The sequence below is a fragment of the Oreochromis niloticus genome, linkage group LG19 (assembly GCF_001858045.2).
Source record: "Oreochromis niloticus isolate F11D_XX linkage group LG19, O_niloticus_UMD_NMBU, whole genome shotgun sequence".
NCBI lineage: Eukaryota > Metazoa > Chordata > Actinopteri > Cichliformes > Cichlidae > Oreochromis > Oreochromis niloticus.
In genome coordinates this window covers 9,045,866-9,072,887 of record NC_031983.2, presented here as the reverse complement: position 1 = coordinate 9,072,887, position 27,022 = coordinate 9,045,866, and the positions used below count along the sequence as shown (strand labels likewise).

The window sequence follows — 27,022 nt, the reverse complement described above, 5'->3', positions numbered from 1 at the left end:
TAAACGGCTGTTTTTCCAAACAACTGAACTCTTCTACTGGCTCACCACAAGGTTGTTGTCTCTCTCCTCTTCTGTATATTTTGTACACTATGACTGTCGCAGTGTACAGGCCAACAGGCATTTCATTGAATATGCAGATTTGTAAGCCTCCTTTATGGTGAAGAGGATTCCCATGGGCCTGTTGTGGATGAGTTTGTTTCGTGATGTGATCAGTCCTTCTTAATGATCAACACCTTGAAAACCAAGGACATGGTTATTGACTTCAGGAAGACATCCCCCCATCCTGCGATAACAGTGGTAAATGTTGCAGCCATTGAACCGGTGGACAGTTATAAGTATTTGGGGGTTGTTCTTGATAAGGCTCTGTCCTTTGAGCCACATCTTGCTGTTAAAGTGAAAAAGGTTCAACAAAGACTGTACTTTTTAAGGAGGTTGAGAGGTGTTGATCTGAAATGATGACTCTTTTTGTTTTTATAAAAGTTTTATTGAATCTGTTTTAACCTTCTGTATCATTGCCTGGTATGGTAATATGTCCTTGAATAATAAGACCAGACTTAGCAACCTGGTTAAAGTGGCTGGTCAGATTTCAGGGAGGTCTCAGGTCCAGCTTGTGGACCTTTATAACAGGCAGGTGCTGAGGAAGGAAACCTCTGTCATGTTGTGTTCAGATCATCCTCTCTTTAATGATTTTCGACTGCTTCCATCAGGTCGTCGCTATAAAGTGCCTGCAATGAAGACAAAGAGACATATATTGTCTTTTGTACCTACTGCTATTATCATAGTTAATAACACTAAACCATAAGTGTTGTTGCCATTGCACACTGCACTTTTTTGATGATAAAATCTAGGTTGTTTTCTCAGGCTTATATTATTCTTGTGTGTGTATGTGATGTGTTTGATTGTCTGTTTGTTTGTTTTTCATGGACATACTGCAAACCAATTTCCAATTAGGGACAATAAGGTTACCATTGACCATTGACCAAACTGCTGTTCACAAACGCTGTCCATCTAATCTGACTGAGCTGGAGCTGTTTTCCAAAGAAGAATGGGCAAGGATTTGAGTCGCTAGATGTGCAAAGCTGGTAGAGACATACCCTAAAAGACTGGCAGCTGTAATTGCAGCAAAAGGTGGTTCTACAAAGTATTGACTCAGGGGGCTGAATAATTACGCACACCCCACTTTGCAGCTATTTATTTGTAAAAAATGTTTGGAATCATGTATGATTTTCGTTCCACTTCTCACGTGTACACCACTTTGTATTGGTCTTTCACGTGGAATTCCAATCAAATTGATTCATGTTTGTGGCTGTAATGTGACAAAATGTGTTGAAGGGGGCTGAATACTTTTGCAAGCCACTGTACATTTGAAAAAACTGCACATTCTTTAGATTTCATATCAGTACAGGGGATAAAGTATTACTGGAGCATTTATGTTAAGACATCAGTCCAGCCCATGTGGAAAAAAGTAGCATTCTGCCAGCTATTTGCAGAGGAAACATATAATTTAAAAAGCAGGCCCAGTTTATTTGCAAGTCAAAGCAAGGAAGCAGATCTCAAAGGTATATTTGTCAGTAAAATGTAATGACTGTAAGTTGGGTGTCATCGGCTGTGAAATTCAACAACGCAGAACATATTCTCATTTGGGAAATAGAAGCTGGAACTTACTTATTAAATTTTAGGTTGTGATAAGTAAGCTTGCTCCATTTTCATTTGCAGGCTCCCTTTTCTCCTTAGGATAATGTTATCATTGGATGTAAACCATTGCCTGATGTTTGCCGTGGAGCTAATGCTTCTGTTTTACAGCACAGGTAAGTTCAACAAAATCTAGCTTAAAAGAAACCAGCATTTCTCGAAATACTTTAGTTTTTTTATACGTTGCAATTTTTCACAGGTATAAATGGAGACTGCAAACCCAAGAATACCCTCTTTATCAGTCCCAAATCAATAGTTGATGCATATTTTCCATCAGGTAAGTTAAAAACAATACAGGAAAAATCATCATTAGGTTAAAGGACGACTTTAGTAATCTGGGGTTTTATATTTTAATTTAGAAACTATCTACCAAAAGGACAATGGAATTAAACTCTGTTTCAACATCCAACCAAATAATACACGTGCAGGTACAGTTATCTAATTTTTAGCTTTTCATTTTTTTTGCTTTATAGCTGTTTCAGTTTGTCTTGGTCATTTGCTAAATGTGTTTATTGTGTTTTTCATTTTTCTTAGAGTGTTGTAACAGCACGAATTTCGACTGCAATATTGAAGTAAAAATAGATCAAGGTCAATACAGGCTAAATCTAACTGAAGAGATTTTATCCAAGCAAGATATTGTGGTGATGAAGGATCCAGAGCATAATTATTCATGTATGCCATCCCAGCTCTACAAAAGCAGCCCTGGTAAGCCTCTAAGAAGTGAGAGTTTGCCCACAGTGGTCAAATATTCAGTTTATTTCCTCAGTTTGAAAAGGTTTCCAACCAATGATATGATGCACTTTCTATCTTGTTGCAGGTTTTCTTTATAACATCCACCGCTGCTTGAATGAAAGTAAATTCACAAACCTTTCCTCTTAATTTCTAAATGAAACAATGTGACAGTGCACAAGCTCTAATTTGATAATTTTATGTGTTCAAGGTATGAAGAATATGAGTATGAATATGAGACTGAGCAAAGGGAGCTTTTGTGAAAAACTTTGCAAGGGTATAATTATTTGTTTATCAAATTAGTTAAAAACAACTATTTCATTTTCACAAGTATAATAATACAGCCTGATTTTGTGTGTGTGTCCGCGCGTGTGCGTGTGTGTGTGTGCGCGCGCGCACGCGCATTTGCTTATTTTTTGCATATTTAGGAAAAACAGAATATGTCATTAGTGATAATGACACATGTAATGTGTCATGCAACCCGAAACCATCCACAACCACCACCAGCATCAATTCTTCCAGCTCCTCTTCTGGACAATCATCCACAACAATCACCCCCAGCTCCTCTTCTGGACAATCATCCACAACAATCACCCCCAGCTCCTCTTCTGGACAATCATCCACAACAATCACCCCCAGCTCCTCTTCTGGACAATCATCCACAACAATCACCCCCAGCTCCTCTTCTGGACAATCCACAACAATCACCCCCAGCTCCTCTTCTGGACAATCATCCACAACAATCGCCCCCAGCTCCTCTTCTGGACAATCATCTTCAAAACCCACCAGCAATAACAATAACCAACCAAGACCTATTGACCTTTCCATCAACAATACCATTCCTAACCCAGTGTAAATATCTCAGTTTTCATAGAAATATTGTTGCAATGTTGTAATATTGTGCACTTTTGAAATCTACTTTAAGAAACTAACTGTGTCTACATGTTACAGAGACGTCATGAAAAATCTATCCTTTGTCCTTGAACTGATGGGTAATTCCAGCACAGCAAGAATCAAGATGGGCAACGTCACAGGAGTGATTGCCAAACTCTCCCAGAAAAATCAAACCAACATGAACTTTGCCTTCACAGAAAATGCTGACGTGAAGGTAAGTTTTAAGACCATGGATTACTAACTCTCTAAAGCCTGAGGCATGGAATAATTGCCACAAAATTCATATTTTTGAGTTCAGTGAAAATGACCTGTTTATTGAACATTCTGATGAAATACAAAAGATAATTTAATGCTAATTTGCATATATTAGTTTCAATTTGTATAATACATATGCATGACATTATTATTATTATTATTATTTTTGACAACTTTATTTATGATTTTCCAATATAACAAAAGTACAGAAAAATATAACTCGAATTGCGATTACAAACTGCCATTGTGAAACCGGTTGCGCATCGCAGTGGCAAACCAGTGGGGGGGGCTGCATTGTGCGCAGTTCTGTTTGGCTTGCTACAGATAGTAGGTGGCTTTAAAGAAAGAAAGATAAAAAAAGAAAAAAAAAACATGCACAGATAAAAGCAGTAATGTATCATACTTCAGCAAATGACAACTTCTCCACATATTCAATAAACTGTATCAAACTGTATCTCAAACACTCTATCTGCAAGCATCTCATCATCACCTCTCTCACCCACTGAACAAACACTGGCGGATCTGAGTCCTTCCATTTAAGAATTAGCCTGCGTGCCAGGAGAGATGAGAAAGCCACTGCATTCATTTGACAAGATGTTATACCGTGTTGGTTTGGGAGTACACCAAAGACTGCTGTATTGGATTAGGATCAATTGTTTTCCCACACACATATGAAGAGCTCCAAAAACTAATTCCCAGAACCGGCTCAGATCAGAGCAGGTCCAGAACATATGGCTTATAGTGGCGGGTGATTGCTTGCACCTCGGGCATCTATCATCAGAGGTATGCTAAGCTAATTTAGCTTTGGTTCCTCTTTGGCTAACTCTTGGTGGCGCTGTCACTTGGTGTTCGCTCGCTTTGTGGTAGAGTATCACTGCCTGTTCCTGCTCAAACACAGTGGTGTTTCTGAGTAGCTTATCTGCTTAGCAATTTAATTAAAAACTTTTAGATACATTTTTTTTTCATAGTATAATCTTCACGTGCTTCATCCGAAGTACACTTTCTGTGTACTCACTGCCTAATTTATAGCCAAAGTATTCACTCACTGTGTCTGTACTGTTTCGCTAGCTTAGCTTAGCTCGTAGCCGACTCGTTAGCACTATGGCTGCTTCACCTGTCCCTCCTGCACTTTCCTGCTCATTGTGATGAGGCCGACTATTGCAGAGTCATCAGAGAACTTCTGCAGGAAGCACTGGGTGGAGTTGTGGGAGAAGTGTGCAGTGTAGATGGTGAAGAGGAACGGAGCCAGAACCGTTCCCTGTGGGGCCCCCATACTGCAGACGACCCCGTCCGACACACAGCCCTGAGTTCTCACTTACTGTGGTCGGTCGGTGAGGTAGTCCAAAATCCAGGTAGTGAGGTGATGGTCCACTCCAGAGTTCTCCAGCTTCTCCTTCAGAACCGTGAGAAGGGGTTAGACAGGCGGCCAAAGGATCTAATGAGGGCCAGGGCTGAAGGAATTGATGACTCCAGATCTGTAATATACAGAAGGAGGTCGTCTGCATACAAGGAGCACTTATGAATGATGTTTCCCCTAGTGATCCCCCTTATTCTGGGATCCATTCTCAATGCTGCCGCCAGCGGCTCTATTGCCAGATTGAATAGCAGGGGGCTTAAGGGGCATCCCTGGCGGGTGCCTCTATGTAAGGAGAAGTATTCTGAAATAGTGTTATTGGTGCGGACTGAAGACGGGGCGCTGAGTACAGAGTCCTGATCCATGAAATAAAATTAGAACTGAAGTCAAATTTTTTCAAAGCGGAGAACAGATATTGCCAATCCACAGTCAAAAGCCTTCTCGGCATCCGGGGTGATCAACTGAATGGTCAGAATATATGATATTTAACAGCCGTCTGATATTGAAATATGACTGGCGGTTCACTACAAAGCCTGTTTGGTCCTCTTGTATAATAGAAGGTGCTACCTTCTCAATACGAAGTGCAAGCGCTTTTGTGAGGATCTTATAATCCACATTCAGTAGACTAATGGGGCAATAGGATCCACATTTTTGAGGATCCTTGTCTGTTTTGAGTATTACAGAGATTGTGGCTTGGGACAGAGTTTGTGGCAATGTGTTTGTTGCCTGAATTTCTGAAAAAACCTCAGACAGTAACGAAACTAACTTGCCGGCAAAGCGTTTATAGAAATCACACCAGAAGGCGTTTGCAAAGAATTAACTGCCTGCAATATTTCCGCAGAGGTGATAGGTCTTTCTAGTAGCTCACGTTGGCCTGGGTTAATAGTGGGAATATCTATGTTCCTCAAAAAGGAATCCAAGTCAGCCTCTGAATAATCAGTGCAGGAAGTATAGAGATCCTGATAAAATAGCTTGAGTGTGTTACCACCTGACCGGAGTCTAACTGTATATCGGATATAGACTGAGCTGTGGCGGATTGACGAAGCTGATGCGAAAGATACCTACCTGCTTTTTCACCATGCTCGTATATGTGATGTGTTGATCTAAGTAGGAGCTTCTCAGTTTCTTTAATAGAAAGGGTGTTACATTCAGACTGCAGCAGTACCTTCTGCTTATATAGATCAGCGGTTGGGCAGGTAGCATATTGTGTGTCAATGTTAGCTATGAGCCCTGTCAGCTCTCGAAGCCGTTCGTTTTGCTTTTTATTCTTATAAGAAGAAAAAGAAATAATTTGGCCCTGCAGATATGCTTTTTGTCACGTTCCTGGGTCTTATGACCCAGCGTTTTGAGTTTTAGTTTATTTTGATATTTATGGTTTGTTTAGGTTCATTAAGTTATTCAAGTTCATTTGTTGTTATATTCCCCTTGTGTTTTCAACCCTTGTGTTAAGTCTCCCTTATCCCTCATGTGTTTCATGTCTGTTTCTTATGTTGTCAAGCTCATGTAGTCATGTCTGTGTTTCATTGTTTCCTATTTTATTTTGAAAGAGGTCCTGTGCTTCTGTGTTTTGTTTTACTCTTCCCCTGTGGCGTCGTTATGTCTACTGTGCCTTTCTGTCCCATGTTTCAGGTCCCTATGTTCTGTCTTCCAGTCGGTTAAGTTCACATGTTTTGAGTTCAGTCAGTGTGTTTCCTGTTTTACTTTCACAGTCTGTCCTATGTTAATGTTTCTAGTTTCGCTTCCCTTGTCTCGTCCTGTGTAATTACTCCCAGCTGTGCTCTCCTCCTGTGGCTCATTCCCCCTCGTTATCCCTCTGTGTATTTAAGCCCCGTGTTTCTCTTTGTCAGTGTTGTGTCCACCCTCATAGCTGTGTGATTCTCCCTGTGTTTTCATGTATGATTTATTTGTAGTTTTCCCAGTTTAGTTTTGTTCTTTGTTTCCTTTCCTCGCCTGCAACAAAGCAGTGTTTTGAATTCACTTTTGTCTCGGTGAGTTTTGCGTTTGGGTCCTTCTCTTGCCTGCACACAGCCGTACTGTGACACTTTTAGCGACTCCCAAATTATAGACTTCGAAACATCTGGAGTGTTATTTGTTTCTAGAGAAAGCTTGATGTGGTGTTCAATGAACTTGCAAAACTCCTCATCTGACATTAATGGTGAGTCAAATTTCCAGAACCGCTGCCTTGCGCACACATTTGGGAATGCGATATCAACCTGCACTGGTGCATGATCAGAAATTACAATTGCATGGTGTTTACACATGGCGTAGACCTCCTCATGGGTTCTACCTCACCTTTGGACTCCTGACTCTTGGTGGCGCTGTCACTTGGTGTTCGCTCGCTCTGTGGTATAGTATCACTTCCTGTTCCTGCTCAAACACAGTGGTGTTTCTGAGTAGCTTTTCTGCTTAGCAATTTAATTTAAATCTTTTGATACATCCCTTTTTCATAGTATAATCTTAACGTGCTTCATCTGAATCACCCTTTCTGTGTACTCACTACCTAATTTATAGCCAAAGTATTCACTCACTGTCTCTTTACTGTTTCGCTAGCTTAGCTTAGCTCGTAGCCGACTCGTTAGCACCATGGCTACTTCACCTGTCCCTCCTGCACTTTCCTGCTCATTGTGTCAGATGTTTAGTTACTCCTCGGCCTCCTTTAGCAGTAATGATACCTGTAATAAATGTAGCATATTTGCAGCTCTGGAGGCCAGGATTACTGAATTGGAGACTCGGCTTCGCACCCTTCATTCACCCGTAGCTAGCCAGGCCCCTGTAGCTGGTGCAGCCGAAGATAGCGTAGGCCCTGCTAGCTGTTCCCCGGCAGACCCCAAGCAGCTGGGGAAAGAGGGCGGCTGGGTGACGGTGAGGAGGAAGCATAGTCTTAAACTGAAGCCCCAGGTACACCACCAACCTGTTCATGTGTCTAACCGTTTTTCCCCACTCGGCGACACACCCGCCGGGGGTCAAACTCTGGTAATTGGTGATTCTGTTCTCAGACATGTGAAGCTAGAGACACCGGCAACCATAGTCAATTGTCTTCCAGGGGCCAGAGCAGGCGACATTGAAGGAAATTTAAAACTGCTGGCTAAGGGTAAACGTAAATACAGTAAGATCATAATTCACGTCGGCAGTAATGACACCCGGTTACGCCAATCGGAGGTCACTAAAATCAATATTGAATCGGTGTGTAACTTTGCAAAAACAATGTCGGACTCTGTAGTTTTCTCTGGTCCCCTCCCCAATCAGACCAGGAGTGACATGTTTAGCCGCATGTTCTCCTTAAATTGCTGGCTGTCTGAGTGGTGTCCCAGAAACGATGTGGGCTTCATAGATAATTGGCAAACCTTCTGGAGGAAACCTGGTCTTGTTAGGAGAGACGGCATCCATCCCACTTTGGATGGAGCAGCTCTCATTTCTAGAAATATGGACAAATTCATTAAACCCCCCAAAATATGACTATCCAGAGTTGGGACCAGGAAGCAGAGTTGCAGTCTTACACGCCTCTCTGCAGCTTCTCTCCTCCTGCTACCCCCCCCAAAAACCCATCTCCATTGAGACTGTGTCAGCTCCCAAAAAGACAAAAAACAAACTAAAAACCAGCAATAAACAATTTAAACATAAAAAATCAAAAAGAAAGAACAATACAGTATCCACATCTGAACCAAAGAGTAAAACAGTGAAATGTGGATTATTAAATATTAGGTCTCTCTCCTCCAAGTCTCTGTTAGTACATGACTTAATAATTGATCAACAAATCGATTTACTCTGCCTTACAGAAACCTGGTTGCAGCAGGATGAGTATGTTAGTTTAAATGAATCAACACCCCCGAGTCATTCTAACTACCAGAAATCCCGAAGCACAGGCCGAGGGGGCGGTGTGGCAGCAATTTTTCACACCAGCCTATTAATTAACGAAAGACCAAGACAGACTTTTAATTCATTTGAAAGCCTGATGCTTAGCCTCGTCCACCCCAGCTGTAAAACTCAGAAACCAGTCTTGTTATCATCTATCGTCCACCTGGGCCTTACACAGAGTTTCTCTCTGATTTCTCAGACTTTTTATCTGATTTAGTGCTCAGCTCAGATAAAATAATTATTGTGGGTGATTTTAACATCCATGTAGATGCTAAAAATGACAGCCTCAACATCGCATTTAATCTGTTACTAGACTCAATTGGCTTCTCTCAAAATGTAAAAGAACCCACCCACCACTTTAATCACACTCTAGATCTTGTTTTAACGTATGGCATAGAAACTGAATATTTAACAGTGTTTCCTGAAAACCCTCTGCTGTCTGATCATTTCCTGATAACGTTTACATTTACAATAATTGATTACACAGCAGTGGAGAGTAGACTTTATCAAAGTAGATGTCTTTCTGAAAGTGCTGTAACTAAGTTTAAGAATATAATCCACCCACTGTTATCATCTTCAATGCCCTGTACCAACATAGAGCAGAGCAGCTATCTGAACGCTACTCCAACAGAGGTCGATTATCTTGTTAATAATTTTACCTCCTCACTACGTACGACTCTGGATACTGTAGCTCCTGTGAAAACTAAGGCCTCAAATCCAAAGTCCCTGACTCCGTGGTATAATTCTCAAACACGTAGCCTAAAGCAGATAACTCGTAAGCTGGAGAGGAAATGGCGTGTCACAAATTTAGAGGATCATCATTTAGCCTGGAGAAATAGTTTGCTGCTTTATAAGAAAGCCCTCCGCAAAGCCAGAACATCTTACTATTCGTCACTGATTGAAGAAAATAAGAACAACCCCAGGTTTCTCTTCAGCACTGTAGCCAGGCTGACAAAAAGTCAGAGCTCTACTGAGCCAACAATCCCTTTAACGTTAACTAGTAATGACTTCATGAACTTCTTCACAAATAAAATTTTTATCATTAGAGAAAAAATTACCAATAATCATCCCACAGATGTAATATTATCTACAGCTACTCTTAGTACCATCGATGTTAAGTTAGACTCTTTTTCTCCAATTGATCTTTCTGAGTTAACTTCAATAATTAATTCCTCCAAACCATCAATGTGTCTTTTAGACCCCATTCCTACAAAACTGCTCAAAGAAGTCCTGCCATTAATTAATTCTTCGATCTTAAATATGATCAACCTATCTCTAATAATCGGCTATGTACCACAGGCCTTCAAGCTGGCTGTAGTTAAACCTTTACTTAAAAAGCCATCTCTAGACCCAGCTGTCTTAGCTAATTATAGGCCAATCTCCAACCTTCCTTTCATATCAAAAATCCTTGAAAGAGTAGTTGTCAAACAGCTAACAGATCATCTGCAGAGGAATGGCTTATTTGAAGAGTTTCAGTCAGGTTTCAGAGCTCATCACAGCACAGAAACAGCTTTAGTGAAGGTTACAAATGATTTTCTTATGGCCTCTGACAGTGGACTCATCTCTGTGCTTGTCCTGCTAGACCTCAGTGCTGCGTTCGATACTGTTGACCATAATATCCTATTAGAGCGATTAGAACATGCTGTAGGTATTACAGGTACTGCACTGCAGTGGTTTGTATCATATCTATCTAATAGACTCCAGTTTGTACATGTAAATGGAGAGTCCTCTTCAGACACTAAGGTCAATTATGGTGTTCCACAGGGTTCAGTGCTAGGACCAATTCTATTTACATTATACATGCTTCCCCTAGGCAACATCATTAGAAGACATAGCATAAATTTTCACTGCTATGCAGATGACACGCAGCTCTATCTATCCATGAAGCCAGGTAACACACACCAATTAGTTAAACTGCAGGAATGTCTTAAAGACATAAAGACCTGGATGGCCGCTAACTTTCTGCTTCTTAATTCAGATAAAACTGAGGTTATTGTACTCGGCCCTGAAAATCTTAGAAATATGGTATCTAAGCAGATTCTTACTCTGGATGGCATTACCTTGGCCTCCAGTAACACTGTGAGAAACCTTGGAGTCATTTTTGACCAGGACATGTCCTTCAATGCACATATTAAACAAATATGTAAGACTGCTTTCTTCCATTTGCGCAACATCTCTAAAATTAGAAATATCCTGTCTCAGAGTGATGCTGAAAAACTAGTTCATGCATTTATTACTTCCAGGCTGGACTACTGTAATTCACTATTATCAGGAAGTCCTAAAAACTCGCTGAGAAGCCTTCAGCTAATCCAAAATGCTGCAGCAAGAGTACTGACAGGGACTAGAAAGAGAGAGCATATTTCTCCTGTTTTGGCTTCCCTTCATTGGCTTCCTGTTAAATCCAGAATTGATTTCAAAATCCTGCTCCTCACATACAAGGTCTTAAATAATCAGGCCCCATCTTATCTTAATGACCTTGTAGTACCATATCACCCTATTAGAGCACTTCGCTCTTGCACTGCAGGCCTACTTGCTGTTCCTAGAGTATTTAAAAGTAGAATGGGAGGCAGAGCCTTCAGTTTTCAGGCCCCTCTTCTGTGGAACCAACTTCCAGTTTGGATTCGGGAGACAGACACTATCTCTACTTTCAAGATTAGGCTTAAAACTTTCCTTTTTGCTAAAGCATATAGTTAGGGCTGGACCAGGTGACCCTGAATCCTCCCTTAGTTATGCTGCAATAGACGTAGGCTGCCGGGGATTCCCATGATGCATTGAGTTTTTCCCTTCCAGTCACCTTTCTCACTCATTATGTGCTAATAGACCTCTCTGCATCGAATCATATCTGTTATTAATCTCTGTCTCTCTTCCACAGCATGTCTTTCATCCTGTTTTCCTTCTTTCACCCCAACCGGTCGCAGCAGATGGCCGCCCCTCCCTGAGCCTGGTTCTGCCGGAGGTTTCTTCCTGTTAAAAGGGAGTTTTTCCTTCCCACTGTCGCCAAAGTGCTTGCTCGTAGGGGGTCATATGATTGTTGGGTTTTTCTCTGTATTTATTATTGTGCTATCTACTGTACAATATAAAGCGCCTTGAGGCGACTTTTGTTGTGATTTGGCGCTATATAAATAAAATTGAATTGAATTGAATTGAATGGTGACCCTTGGGATAAGGAAATTATCCAGAAGGAAATAATCAATCCTGGAATATGAATGATGCACAGCGGAGAAGAAGGAAGAAGGGCTCAGTGATACACAGTGGATCTGAAATGCCATAGTTTTAAAGAAATGTATTCAGAACGGACAATGATCTGGAGGTCCCAGTAGACTGACGTGGCTCAGACCTGTCAAGGTTGGGGTCGAATACCAGATTCAGACCCATAATCAGGTGATGCGTGTTTAAATCTGGCAGCAGGCCAATTAGTCTTATAAAAAATTGTGGATTGTCCCAAGTTGGTGCATAAGTATTTACCAAGATAACTGGAGTGTTGTGGAGCTTACCAGTAACTATCAGAAAGCGACCAAATTTTTCCTAACAATTTAGAGTTAAATCCAGAATGGTAGACCTGGGAAACCCAACTTTGTGTCAGCCTATTGCTTTGCGTGGAACACAGATGTGTCTCCTGTAGAAAGACAATGTCCGGTTTGAAAGTGGACAGATGAGTGTTTATCCTTTTGTGTTTTCTAAAATTATTTAGGCCTTTCACATTCCATGTAATAAATTTAGTAGAATCAGAATTAGTTGCAACACTTTTGGTTATAAAAGAATAGCCATATTCACACTTTCAAGACAATCATGACAAGCAAGCCAAGCAATAATTTGCGCTAAGTATACGCACAGAACTGCAGCCAACAAGAAAAAAAGAAATAAAAATAAAACAACAAAAGAACAAAAGTAAGAACCCAGAGTAACTATAAACGTAACTCCCAAAAAACGGGAGCAAGCTACGCCCTCGCCCCCAAAAGAGCTTATATCCAACATGTCTCTTCACTCCCCAAAACAAAAGTTGCCCCTAGCGGGGAACGCCAACTATGACATAATATTTAGACATCTGGCAGATTGGAAAGGCACATGTGACTTCTCTTGGTCGGTTACTTCGCTCAGTGATAAACAATTATATGCAGACCTATTAAATTATGAAAGTAGCAAAAGTACCAACCTCTCTCTAAAGTGCGGTCTGAGTCAGTGAGCAATAGACAGTCAAAAAGCGACTGAGGTCGCACAGTCCACTCAGCCTGTGTCTTGATTCCCACACACAGCCAAGATGCGATTCTTGACGTAGTCTTTGGCAGCCGATTGGTGAATATTTCCTCACCAAGAAGTGACAGGGGATTTCTTTAAATCACCCTGCCGTTCTTTCTTTAGCTAAGACTCCTGAGTTAGAAAACACAAACACTGCAGTTCTTTCACTCGCGAGGACGATCACAGAGCGCTCGCACAGGAGACACTCATGGACTCGCACTTTGTCACCGTCTGCGTTTCTTTATTTATACAAGATGTTTCTGTGTGTGTGTGTGTGTGTGTGTGTGTGTGTCAAGGTAACAACGTCACTCAGAGCAGCGGGTTTTTCCCTTCTCTACTCGTAAAAGAGCTGAGCTCTTCTCTACATCTAAATGTTCTTAAGAAACAGGAAGCGGTTAGTAGCTGCATAAGTTCATCACACAAGTTAGACGTGAAAAGTCATGTAGAAATCTGCTTAAACACAAATAATGAAAGGATACATTTCATGCAGCTGATCACATATATACAATATTCTTTTGACATTCCCTCCTGTTGATCATGAAATGAAACGTACAATTCATCAGTGAGTAACTACTTTTTCAGTTACTACATCATTAGTTATACTTCATCTTTATCTATCAAATAGGAAAAGAAGTCTTCATGATCTTCATTGATTTCAGTACATCTGCATATGCTGTGAATGATAAACTTATCATCTGTGAAATTACAGCTTTTAAACAAGGAATAACTCAAACCAAGAAACAAAATAAAATCAGGAAAAATTCAATGACAATCAACAGTCTCTTTAGAACCTGTTAAAGTTGAGCGCTTCTTCCTGAATCAGGATGTTGATGATGTTGTGCACTTTACAAAGTCATTCTGAAGATGTGGTCGGAGATCAGAATTAGTGCACTTGTTCCAGGGTGTTTCCCATACATGGTTGTGTTAATATGCTCGGCATGTGCGAGCAGACAAACAGTCTTTCTCTGTGGTTTTGTTAAACACATATCTGTATCAGGCATTTTTCATCCAAGGATGGATGTGATCTTGTGTCATGTCCATTAGGTGTAAATTGTCGTACGTCCATCTTCTCTGTCTGCCTCGTGGCTCAGCTGCTGTTGGCATCAGCTGGGATCCTGTAAGGGTGAGCTTTTGTAGTCAAGGTAACCAGGAGGGTTCCCCTTCACATTGTTGCACATAGGTCCATCACACCTGCACCTGGCTGCCCTAAAGTTGATCGGATGGAGATTAGAGTGCGGGCTTACCCAACGGGGGCCCAATCGCACTGTCCCCCCTCACCCCCGAAGCAACCAAGCGTAGGTGAGGCTTTCCTAATGTGCTTCCTCCTTGGTGTCGGGGCTTCTCGGGACCTCAACCTTTTTGCAGTGGCTCTGATGTATCCAGGAGGGTCTCTCTGTAATTTTACAGGCTGTGGGTGTTGTCAATAACACTTGATATGGGCCCTCCCAGCGGGGCAAACTCCAATTTTTCCTCTGGAGCACCCGTAATAGGATCCAATCGCAACCTGCAAGAGACTGGAGAAGATTCATACGGCAGTTTATTGTTCAAAACAATATCCTTATTTTCTAGTAGTTTTGCCATCCATTCTGCCAGAGTTGTTTCTCTGACGGATTTTTCTAAAGGTTCGCTTGTCACTGGCAGTGGAAAAGGTCTCCCATGAACAACCTCAAAAGGTGTAAGTTTTTGGGAGCCTTGTGTTAATCTCATCCACATTTTTACTAGGCCTATGCATTCAGGCCATGGTCTTCCTGTTTCTTCCATGCATTTTCTGAGTCTCTGTTTTATGGTGCCGTTAGTTCTCTCTACTAATCCTGCACTTTGTGGGTGATAAGCACAATGGTTTCTTATGCTGAATCCTAGTGCTTCAGAGACTTTACTAATCACGTCATTGACAAAATGTGTCCCATTATCTGATCTTATCAGAGTAGGGATGCCATATGTTGGGATGAAATGATTACATAGACATTTTGCAACTGAGATTGCATCTGCTTTTTTCACTGGATAAATTTCTGGCCATTTTGAGAATATGTCTATAATCACTAGAGCGTATTTTGAGCCTTGACTTTCACTTAATTCAATAAAGTCCATGTGAATGGTGTAAAATGGATGAGGTGGTGTGGGGAAATGTTCTCTTTTTGTCCTCAGATTGCCTTGTGAATTGTTTTTGACAGATCATGCATGTCCTCACAAATTCCTTTGCTGAAGTTTCAAAATTCAGAGTATAGAAGTGTGTGTTTATGACTTGGACCATCCCTCCCGTTGAAACATGGGTCACCCCATGGGTCACCAATGCTGCTGTCCTGTGTAGGGACTTGGGGAGTATTGGTTTACCTTCACAAGTCATAAGATCATTTTCTAGTTGTGCTCCACACTTTAACCATTACTTTTGTTCTGTAGTTGGTGCTGGTTTTTGTTCATCTTTAAGTACATCAAGTGGTATTTGCATACCACTGTTTGCAGGTTGTATTTGCATAGAGGATGCAGACATCAATGTGTCTACAGTTTGCTGTGCGGCTAACTTAGCTGCTTGATCTGCAAAGTTATTGCCTTTAGTTATTTCTGATTTATCTTTCTGATGTTCAGCACATTTACATAATACTAACTGTTTTGGCAATGTAATTACTTCTAATAGTGTCTTTAGAAGATCTCCATGTTGTACTGCTGAAAAAACATACTGACTGTCTGTGTGTCTCTCTGTCTGCTTCCTTGACACAGTCAGCTCCTTTTATGGGCATGTAGTTCCTGTTACACACACGATTTCCTGTCACAGACACACCACAGGCACACATATTTCCTGTTTCTGCAGACTAATCGAACTCTTTGTCGAACTTTCACTGCGTGGGGTACTATGAAGATCAGAGTGTGCCTTAAAACAATGTCAGCTGACTTTTTTTACTGCCTCTGCTGCGTCTGCACAGGCTTGCACACACGTAGGCAGGCCTGACGCAACAGAGTCTAATTTACAGGAGTAAAATGCAAGCGGACATTGTTTTTCTCCAAATGCCTGTGTTAGCACGGCTTTCATGTAACCTGTACCTCCATCTACATGTAAGTAGAAAGGATTATCATAATCAGGCAAAGCCAAAACTGTATTTGTCTGTAATGCCAGCTTCAAGTTACTGAATGCTTCTCCTGCTTTCTTCTTTGTAGATGCAACACTACATTTTGACTAAGGCATTTTAGGCAATTCCTTTTTTTTTTTTTTCAAAGAATTCATACGTGTCACACATCTTACATATTTCAAACTTTTAAGTTAGGAAAAATTTTTGCATTGCTTACAGCTCATAGCTCACAGCTCTAAAACTAGGCATTAGTAAATCATATGGCTAATCATTATTTGTCATTGTGATCCACAAGTATGATCACAAATTTGTTTTCCAAACCAACAAAACAAACAAACAAAAAGAAAAACAAATTGCCGATGCCATGAACGCTTTACACACATGAGTCAGGACACAAAAAGAAAAAAAGAAAAAACTGCTGTCAGAAACAAAGCAGAAGTGTGAGGAAAAAAACTGAGCTCACAGACAGCTGCATGTGTGAGCTTTAATATGCAGCTTCTGCTCTAAAAGACAAATAAAATAAAAAATGTGTAACTTGCTCAACAGCTTGGTAGTGTCCACATATTTAATTCAGCTTCTCAAACCTTTAGCTTTAGCTGTTGTATACGGGGTTTAGCTTATTAGTTATTAGTATAGGATTGCTCTTCATCTCAACAATGTCTCATCTAGGATGACAGGTTTACAACCAGGTCAAGTGTCTCTATGCACCTGATTAGTTTAGGTATTTTCCTTATTTTCTTCATCTCATATATCATTGTACTGAATTTGAGCAAACCTTAAGCTTGAATCAGACTACTTTTAACAATTATCCACCTCACATCATAACTGTCTGAGGTACCTCTCACCATTAATATTATGTCATTATTAATGTTATTATTGTTTTGTTTTTTTATAACAGCAGTAGTATATCACAATATTTATTAGTATATTACAATATACTACTATACTACTAATATGCAATAGTTTATTATTTTATATTTTATTATGTATCCATCGAGGGCTGGGGGTGATCTGCAGCTTCACCCCCTCCCAAGCTGGAGACATTTACCTTTTCCTTGGCTGAACAATGACACAGCCTTAATATACCTTATGCATCTCTCTATTTTATTTAATATGTTTTCGTGTGCATTATCTGCTTTCATTCATTCTATTCATGGTTATCTACCCAATTTTGTTTCATTTGTTAATACCAATTTACAGGTTGTTATCCTTCCTATTATTAGTTTGAATACATAAGCTCTAATTTAATTTAGCCTTTTGTTTATTCCACTTTATTCCTCTTGTATGTTTATGTATTCAGTAGGGTCTGTATCCAGCCCTTTTTAAACTTTGATCTCTAATCTTTTACTTGATCAGGGATTATTATGTTCTTCCTATTCTGAACTGCTTCTTTGTTTCTTACAGTCACGTACAAAATGTCCCTCTTTTCCACACCTCCAGCATGCAGTGCTAAAGCCACTTTTTGGTGTGTGTGTATAGGTCTACCTCTACCTCTTGCTGTTCCACTAAGCATTCCTCTGTCTTTCTTTTGGATTAGTCCTACTCTGGTTTGTTGTTTTTCTAAACATTTCTCATCAGGTGTTAATTTTGCTTGTTTATTCTCCATTCTCAAAGATTTTGCTGGGCCGTCACTGGCACACTAGACTTCAGGGTGGTGGCTGACACGCCCTTCTACTCCGCGCACGGAGCGGTGTCAGTTTTATGAGGCGGAGCTCAACCTTTCCCTTTTGTCGCCAGTACGTGAGCCTCAGCAAAGAAAACAATAAAAACAAAATACAATGGAAGTAGTTCAGCAGCGTAGTGTGCTGTAAAATCAACTTACTCCCAAAGACATATACAAAACACATATACATACACACAGATAGACATTTGCGCGCTAATTTGTCACGAAGTATTTCACGGTCACTTCTGAAACCAATCTAAACACAGTTCCTTGTGGCGAACTTAAACCTTATTTGTCACGAAGTATTTGACGGCTACCTCTAAAACCAATCTAAACTTAGTTCCTTCCGGCGAACTCAAACCTATTTCACGTGTTTCATGAAGTAATTCCGGCTACAACAAACCTATTTTGTGCATTCTTCTAAACCCTTCCGGCGGTTTAAAACCAAAAGTGTTTTCTCACCCTCAGTCGTCTTTTGCTGGTTGTGAGGTCATCTTACTGGATCCCAGCGTCGTGGACCAGGCCCGGCCTGGACCCGAATCGTTCCAGGGCTTTTCCTCTTCCTAAAGAGGGCTGTCGACAGACTTCGGTTCTGGTTTATCACGACGTCAGGATACAGTACTCAGATCTTTGGCTTCTTTAAAGGCCCCCTGTCTCTTCGCGACTGCAGATGGCAGGTCCAGGAAAATTAGGATTTTGTCTCCATTATGCGTCAGGGGGACTGTCCTGCGGCCCTGCGAAGTACCTCCTCCTTTTCTTGAAAGTAATGAAATTTGACAATAAGTGGCCTGGGTCTCTGGTCTCTCACAGGGACGGGCTGGAGGCTGCGATGTGCCCGATCCAGTGTTGGAGCAGTATCCAGGGCCAAACCTCCTTTAATAGCTGGGCCACAGAGTTTACAGGGCACGTCCCAGTCTCAAAGTGCTCCCTCACGCCAAGTATTCGAATGTTGCATCTGTGCGGTCTCCCCTCAAGGTCTTCGGTCTTGTCCAAAAGAGCTGACACAATTTCTTTCAGATCGGGAACTTGTTTCTCCAAGTCCACGACCCGGTCCGAATACGTGTTTGCAGCTTCTTCCAGGCTAGTTAGCCGGCTATGGTGATCATTACAGGTAGTGGCTAGAGCAGGGGTCGGCAACCTGCGGCTCCGGAGCTGCATGTAGCTCTTTAGTCCTTTTAGTGCAGCTCCGCGTGGTTTGGGAAAATAAATTATTTTTTTTTAAGTAATTAGCTGAAGTGTATTTTATTTATGTTAGTTCTTTTTTAACTTGTAGTTCTACATTGGAAGATTATTGTGATATTGAAATATAGAATATAATTTTATATTTATTTATTTTTTGATCGCTCAAAATAAGCGTCACACTTGCGGAAGCCGATATACCCGCCGAAACGCCGTGCATTTATCGAGACTTTCAACCCCAGATAAGCCAATTATGGATCTTCGGATCCACATTATGTCAGCAGCTGTTCTCTACCGTGAACTATGTTAAAAACAAACACCGCTCACGCCTCACAGATGACAGCTTACAGTCCTGCGTAAAGATGAAAGTGACTTCGTATAGCCCCGATTTGCAGACGCTGTGCGCAGAGGTTCAGGAGCAGAAGTCCCATTGTAAACACGGCAGACCCGACGATGTTTGTATGAACATGCTTTTCAGCATCTCTTTATTGACCACTTTTCACACACGGTTGCTGTACGCATACAACCGCTGTTAAAGCGCACAGCCCAACACAGACCAACACAGACCAACACAACAGCATAGATAGCGCAGACGTTAAGGCGGCGAGGCGTGATTGCCGGTGCCGCTCAGGTGCTTCCGCCTCCCCTGCAGCGGCGCTGCAGACCACGCCCCGCCACACACATTAACCAGGTAAAATACATATTTATCCAGAATATTGCAAATATCTATTTGCAATATAGTGCTTTTTTCCAATAATTTTTTTAAAGGTCAGGTCAAGGCTCCAACAGCCCAAAGGCGATATAAGGGTGGCGGTTCACAACAGTTTTTGTTTGCTACATGGATCATTTTAGTTCAGCTGGGTGTCTTTCCTTTGGTTATATTTCTTTAAGAGTTCAAAATGTGTTAATTAGATAAATAAAATGTAATTTTCTTTGTAGCACTTCATGGATTTAAGCAACACACCTTAGTTGTTCACACAAAGCATAAAGGTAAAAAAAAGCCAATACAGTGTTATCTTCATTTTAGATGTCAAAAAGTATTTGCGGCTCCCAGTGTTTTCTTTTGCGTGGAAATCGCGTCCAAATGGCTCTTTGGGTGTTAAAGGTTGCTGACCCCTGAGTTAGAGCATCAGTCTTAGCACAAAGTTCAGTCCGCACTTCATCTATTTGTTCAGAAACATTGCTGCGAAGCGAATCGATCAGCTCATTGAGAACTTGGCACCTGGTCTCGACTTTTGCTTCTGGCGTAGAAATTTTGGCGACTCCATTCTTCTCCGAGTTAGCTATGGCAGCCATTAGCGCGGCTGTGTCCGGGGATGTAGCATTGCTATCAATTACCTTGGCTCCATCAGTCTTTCTGGTGTTTTTGGACCCTGACATTGCTGTAAAGTTCCCTTGGGTGATGCGCACGTTTGCAGTGGTAACTCAGCTGACAACAGATAACGCCTTAGTGTCCAATGTCACAGTATTATTTATATGAAAAAATAGCGTATCCCCACAGAGCAAGCCACGCGTCTTTACATGTCGCTGCTCCTACGTCACCCACCTGCATGACATTATTGTTTTGTAATTGTTTTTGCTGATAAACATTTCTCAATTTGAAAGATCGTTAAAGGAGAAGACAGCAATTTTACGGGCCCATTTCATTTCATTGATATTCCTAAAGAGGCCAGTAAAATGGCAGTGGAGAGAAATGGATCATTTCTTGGAATTCTGTTGTTTCCACAACAGCATGCGGTAATAGTACAGCTCAACTAATAACTTACTTTTCATATAAACATAATGACCAAACCTGATCTATTAACAATATTTTAATGTTAACAGGGTGACAGCAGTAAATACTATTTAAACAGAGAGATATTTGGAATAGAAATGGGGGCAAAAATACAAAACCTTTCACAACCCATCGAGATTCAGTACAGTAATGTGGACAAGGTAAGTCATAACAGACATAATGATCATTTTAAGTTCAGAGGGAAACTTGTTTTGATTTTCATTTTCTATTTTGATAAAGAAAGGAGCGAATGCTTCTTGCGTGTCTTGGGATGGAAACAGCACAGATGCAAACGGTAAATAAATATATATATACCTTATTTTAATATCTTATTTTAATATGAAAACCACAGGAATTAAAGACCTTTGAAGTGTTCAGTCACATTTTGCACACACACTGATTACTGTGATAAAGTCTGTCTCTAGCAGTTACTTCTTTGTATTGCTGCTGTCCAACAGGGAAATCACTCTGGATCACAGATGGCTGTCAAACAGTGGAGACCAATAACAGCATCACCTGCCAGTGCACACATCTAACCTTTTTTGCCATACTCATGGTAAGACAACTGCATTAGGAAATAAGAAATGATTTTTTTTTACAGCACATACTGACACATAACTATTTGAACCTAGTCACCTCCACCTGCAAACATCAGCGCTTCTGATGTTAATTCTCTGACCTACATCACTTCAATCGGTTGTGGACTGTCGCTGTTTTTCTTGATCGTCGGTCTCTTCATGCACATTCTCGTCAGGTAAGAGATCCGAGGCAGTTTGGAGTTTGGATTTTTACCTCAGTAAAGTCATTTTTCTTATGCACACGAATTTGCTCCACAGAAAAGGGAAAGCAAGCGAAGCAACAAAGATTCTGATGAACCTCTTTGTCGCCATGTTGATCCTGAACTTGTCCTTCTTGACCAATGAGAGCATTTCAAATCTGGGTATCAAAGGTGCATGTGTGGCAATAGCAGCGGTTCTGCATTACGGCATGTTGGCCACTTTTACCTGGTTCTTCATGCAGGCTTTACACTTGTACCTCAGTCTACGTCGAATCTGCACTGAGGTGAAACATTACATGCTGAAGATTTACATCACAGGATGGGGTAAGAGACCTGAGCCAAAAATGATACTTGTGCTCTCATATTATGAATAATAATCACAGGAGAATTTATATTCCTAATCTTCTCTTTAGTCATACCGGCTGTGGTGGTGATCGCTCTTCTTGCCTCCCAGAAATATAATTCTATTAATATTAATACAAATGAAGGGAAAACAGCAACAATGTAAGTGATGATTGATTTTTAGAGTCTGTAAATCTGATAATAGATTTTTTGGATAAAACACAAACATCTTCATCAGAGGATCCTGTTGTACTCCCAATTTTCAGGTGCTGGATCTCTGATGCTGGTATCCACCAGGGGGTGAACATCGGCTATTATGCTCTGGTGTTCGTCTTCACTCTGAGTGTATTCATTCTAACTGTAAGGCAAATCATTTTAATGCCAAAAGCAGGAAAAGCCCAAGACAATAGTTCCATTAAGAGCAACACTTCCACCATTCTGGGCCTGTTCCTCCTTCTTGGCATCACCTGGGCTTTTGCTTTTTTCAGCTACGGACCTTTGCTCCTCGCCTCCTACTACATCTTTACCATCCTCAACTCCTTTCAAGGTAAATCTAAAACTGTCACAGTGAGTTTACTTCACGCCTTTTTGGATTAAAAGTTCTTAACCTTCTTCTTTATTTTTATAGGTTTCTTCCTGTTCATCTACTATTATAAATCCAGCAAGATTATTGGAGACGGCAAAATCCACACACAAAGTAGCAGCACAGCTACATCAAAAACAGCTGTAACGTCTCCTTATGCATAAGGCTTGCTGTTTTATCATATTTGAGACAAGAGGGCAGCATTTTATTTCATATAGTTCCAGTAGGTTACTCTGTGTAGAAACAACTTGGTCATTCTTCCCATGTGCTCTCTGCTGAATGGCTTGTCTAAGATGAAATCACTAACCCGGTTTACCTTCTTTGACACACATACTCATGTCGAGTAGAGATCGAGTTGTTGCCCGGATGTAATTTGAGACCACAGCGCTATGTTTGTTCCTATGCTTTTATATTTTAACAGAAAACTTGTCATCATTGAAAACTTGTCATCATTCATAGAAGGCTGTGATTCAGTCAGAGTACGCAACCACAATCGTAAAAATGTCAGGATGTTAAAGTGTAAAATGTTAAAGTGGGAAAGTGAAACATGTCAAAGACATAAGGACATTTTCAATTTGATGGCAGTAACACCTCTCAAAAAGTTGGGACAGGGCCACGTTTACCACTGTGTAGCATCCCATCTTCCTTTAAACAAAATTCCATAAATATCTGGGAATTGAGGACAATTCAATAAGGTTGTCTTTTTAGTTATCATTTCATCTTGTGTCAAATATTCTCAGTTAACAAATGTCTGCTCAGCAGCACCTGACTCTTCTACTACTAAGGCTACTGTAATGGATGCAGTATACAGTTCCACCGGCAGATGGGATCAGGCACATTCATCTGGGAAAACTTGCCTTTAACAAGGTGTGGAAGAATGGTATTGAAGGCAGAGCTGTCCACAATCAGGATCCTCGCGTAGGTTCCTGGGGAGTCCAGCTTCTGCAGGATGAAGTGTAGAGCCATGTTGATAGCCTTGTTGACAGACCTGTTGGCTCTGCATGCAAACATCAGGGTGTCAAGGAAGGGGGGCGTGAGGGCCTTGAAATAGGAGAGAACCAGACACAAATGACTTCATGACCACAGATGTCAGAGCCACAGGTCTGTAGTCATTTAGTCCAGTGATTCTTGGCTTCTTGTGGACAGGGACTATGGTGGAGGACTTGAAGCAGGCAGGCACATGACAAGTCTGCAGTGAGGAGTTGAAAATGCCAGAAAACACTGGGGCCAGGTCATTTTCAGTGTCTGAGAGAGGCAGGAGACACACAGTCTGGGCCAGGAGCTTAAAATATTACCTCACATCTGCTTCATAAATATCAGGGGTTGTAGTGGGAGAAAGTGGAGTGAGATCCTCATAGGTGTGTGGTGAGGAGGGGTGTGATGTGGGTGAAGTCTTGTGGGTGAAATTGGGGAGGTGGGTGGGATGAGTGTCCAAAGTGTATCTATTGTTGGCGCAGTTGGAGGTGTGAAGGCTGCTTGATGGCTCATCAAAACGGCAATGAAAGTTTTTGAGGGGTTTGGCCAAGAGCAAGTCATCAGTGGAGTGGGGTGTTTTAGGCTTGTAGTTAGTGATCTTCCAAAATACTTTTCCACTCAGGGGCCGAGTCGTTCTGAGATCTGCTGCTGCATCTTCTAAGAGTGCTGATGTTTAGCAATGTCCACTTCTTTTCTGAACCTGTACTTGGCCTCTCTGTAGCAGTCCCTGTCTCGGCTTCAGAATGCCATTCTCTTTTCTAGCCACAGCTTTTTGAGTTTAGGAGTAAACCAGGGTTTGTCATTGTTATAACTCACCCTGGTGCGCGATGGCACAATGCTCTCCTTGCAGAAGTGGATATAGGAGGTGACAGTGTCCGTAAACTCATCCAAGCTGTTAGAAACAGCCCTCATTGTGTCCCTGTCTGTAGACTCCAAACACGTGCGAAGCTCCTCCACAGCCTCGTTGCTCCACAGTTTTTTAGTCCTCATGACAGGTTTGGAGAGCTTCAGCCTCTGTCTCTACGTAGGGATCAGATGGATCATGACGTGGTCAGAAAGTCTGAGTGCAGTGCAGGGCAACACTGGTCCAGTGTCCTCTCCTCTCTGGTCGGGCATTTAATATACGGTTTATATTTGGGAAGTTCCTGGCTCAGATTGGCTTTGTTAAAGTCCCCAAGAGCCATAATGACAGTGTCCGGGTATGTCCGATCCATGTGCACTACCTGCTCCTCGAGGGTGAGCTGCATGGACATCTGCATCTGGCAGAATGTAAACAGTGGCCATAAAGAATGAAGCAAACTCCCGCAGAGATTAAAACAGTGAATAAAAAGGTATTCGAAAGCATAGAAGATAGTGCTTGTGTGAATGGTGCATGTTGCATTGAGTGCTTTGAGTACCCCGGGAGAGTAGGAAAATGCTATTTAATAATCTTAGCATTCTCTTGTTGAAATATCCAAGCAATTCCTTGAAAAAGATGTCTGCATGGGAGAATATGTTGATATTAAACCTTTTCCTACCACTCAGGACTGATGGTGCCTTTTCAGATGTAAAAGCTAGGCATTAAATTCATGGTGAGGATCCATCCATCCATCTTCATCTGCTTTATCCGGGGCCGGGTCGCGGGGGCAGCAGCCTAAGCAGAGAAGCCCAGACCTCCCTCTCCCCAGCCACCTCCTCCAGGTTATCCGGGGGAACACCAAGGCATTCCCAGGCCAGTCGAGAGATATAATCTCTCCAGCGTGTCCTGGGTCTGCCCCGGGGCCTCCTCCCGGTGGGACATGCCCGGAACACCTCGCCCAGGAGGCATCCTTGTCAGATGCCCGAACCACCTCAGCTGGCTATCGATGTGGAGGAGCAGCGGCTCTACTCTGAGCCCCTCCCGGATGGCCGAACTTCTCACCCTATCTCTCAGGGAGAGGCCAGCCACCCTTCGGAGGAAGCTCATTTCCGCCGCTTGTATCCGCGATCTCGTTCTTTCGGTCACTACCCACAGCTCGTGACCATAGGTGAGGGTAGGGACGTAGATCAACCGGTAAATTGAGAGCTTCGCTTTTACACTCAGCTCCGTCTTCACCACAACGGACCGGTGCAGCGTCCGCATCACTGCAGCCGCAGCACCAATCCGTCTGTCGATCTCCGGAGTGGGCACTCCACCCTTTTCCGGCTGAGAACCATGGCCTCAGATTTGGAGGTGCTGATCCTCATTCCCACTGCTTCACACTCGGCTGCGAACCGTTCCAGTGTGAGCTGGAGGCCTTCACCCGATGAAGCCAACAGAACCACATCATCCGCGAAAAGCAGAGATGAGATTCTGAGGCCAATGAAGTGAAAGCCCTCCGCCACTTGGCGGTGCCCCTAGAAATCCTGTCCATAAAAATTATGAATAGAACCGGTGACAAAGGGCAGCCCTGGCGGAGCCCATCACCCACCGGGAACGAGTCCGACTTATTGCCGGCAATGCGAATGCATGGTGAGGATCATTATTCTTTATTCTTTATTCACTATTCTGAAATTGTCCCACAATTTGAAGACAACAGCATCCACTGTGGGGAAGCTCAACTGGCAAACAAGACATGAGCTCAACACTACCTATAGTGATAAAATCCCTGAAGTTATTCGGATGTTGAAACTATTCTTTAAAATGTACCGTATTTTACTAGCATATGGATAGGATTATCTCCCTTTTTCTTTCTCTGCGCTACATATTTTATTTTTTATTTTCTGTATATGTTACTTATTTATTGTGTTTTGCCTGCCTTATTTTAGTATCACAGTGGGACAATTTTGTTGTACCCTTATACAAAGTACAACCGTGCAATGACAATAAAGAGTTAAATATGTTCAGTGTATTTTGACAAACTCCTTTGCTTGTGGTAGATTTTTTTTGTCAAGTTACTCATTAGTATTTATTTATAAAATAGCTTTTTTGAAATAAAAATTATAGCTATTCTTTAAAATTTACCATATTTAGGTAAATTAAGGTCTGATTTGTTCAATGACTTTTTGCTATGTTAATATATTTTTCATTCAGAAATCTTCTGATTGGCTTTTTTAGTTCTCATTTTTGTGGTTTTATTGTAGTAGTAAATGGAAATGTAATAACTTTTTTTCTATTCGATCAGGACACAATATTTCATACATATAAGTAAAGTATTGTTGGAAAAAATGATGTGTATACACAATAAAGTCTTAAAATAAAAGATTATGCTGTTCTTCTTTTCTTTAAATTTTGGTTATTAATGATTTCTTCAAACTGCTCTTTTTACAGTCTGAAATGATTGTACAGCACATATCTAGAGTGATTTTCTAAAATAACTGAAAGTTGCAGCAGTGCACATGGACAAGCCAAATGCATTCTGGAGAAAGGTTTTATGGTCAGACTAGACAAATACTGAGCTATCTGGTCACAATGAAGAGAAGCACATTTAGAGGAGTATAGGTGAGTACCAGCTGTCAAACACGATGATGCATCCTGCACGATGCACGATGAGCATCATGCTCTGGGACAGTGCTGTTAGATTGCACAAAGTGGATAGAATAATGAAGGAGGACTACCTCTAAATTCTTTGACTTCACCTCAACTCAGCAGCATAATAGTTGAAACTTAAACACAACTGGGTGTTCAAACAGGACCATGATCTCAAACACATC

General features: G+C 41.5%; 1 protein-coding gene and 1 long non-coding RNA gene across 2 annotated transcripts; both read left to right on the top strand.

Annotated features, from left to right (window-relative positions):
* Positions 1–1,610: 1,610 nt before the first annotated feature.
* Positions 1,611–24,864, top strand: LOC106098435 (adhesion G-protein coupled receptor G5). Its single transcript, XM_025901036.1, has 17 exons — positions 1,611–1,808; positions 1,892–1,969; positions 2,052–2,120; positions 2,227–2,397; positions 2,510–2,545; positions 2,633–2,698; positions 2,850–3,273; positions 3,373–3,529; positions 20,525–20,656; positions 20,744–20,854; positions 20,934–20,988; positions 21,152–21,249; positions 21,326–21,447; positions 21,530–21,795; positions 21,885–21,975; positions 22,080–22,360; positions 22,442–24,864. The coding sequence occupies exons 1-17, from the start codon at positions 1,739–1,741 to the stop codon at positions 22,558–22,560; spliced, it is 2,346 nt and encodes a 781-aa protein (XP_025756821.1). The 5' UTR covers positions 1,611–1,738; the 3' UTR covers positions 22,561–24,864.
* On the top strand, positions 4,900–11,710 carry LOC112843139 (uncharacterized). Its single transcript, XR_003215283.1, has 3 exons — positions 4,900–6,912; positions 7,024–7,079; positions 11,652–11,710. It is a non-coding gene; the product is annotated as an uncharacterized LOC112843139 (long non-coding RNA).
* Positions 24,865–27,022: the final 2,158 nt, after the last annotated feature.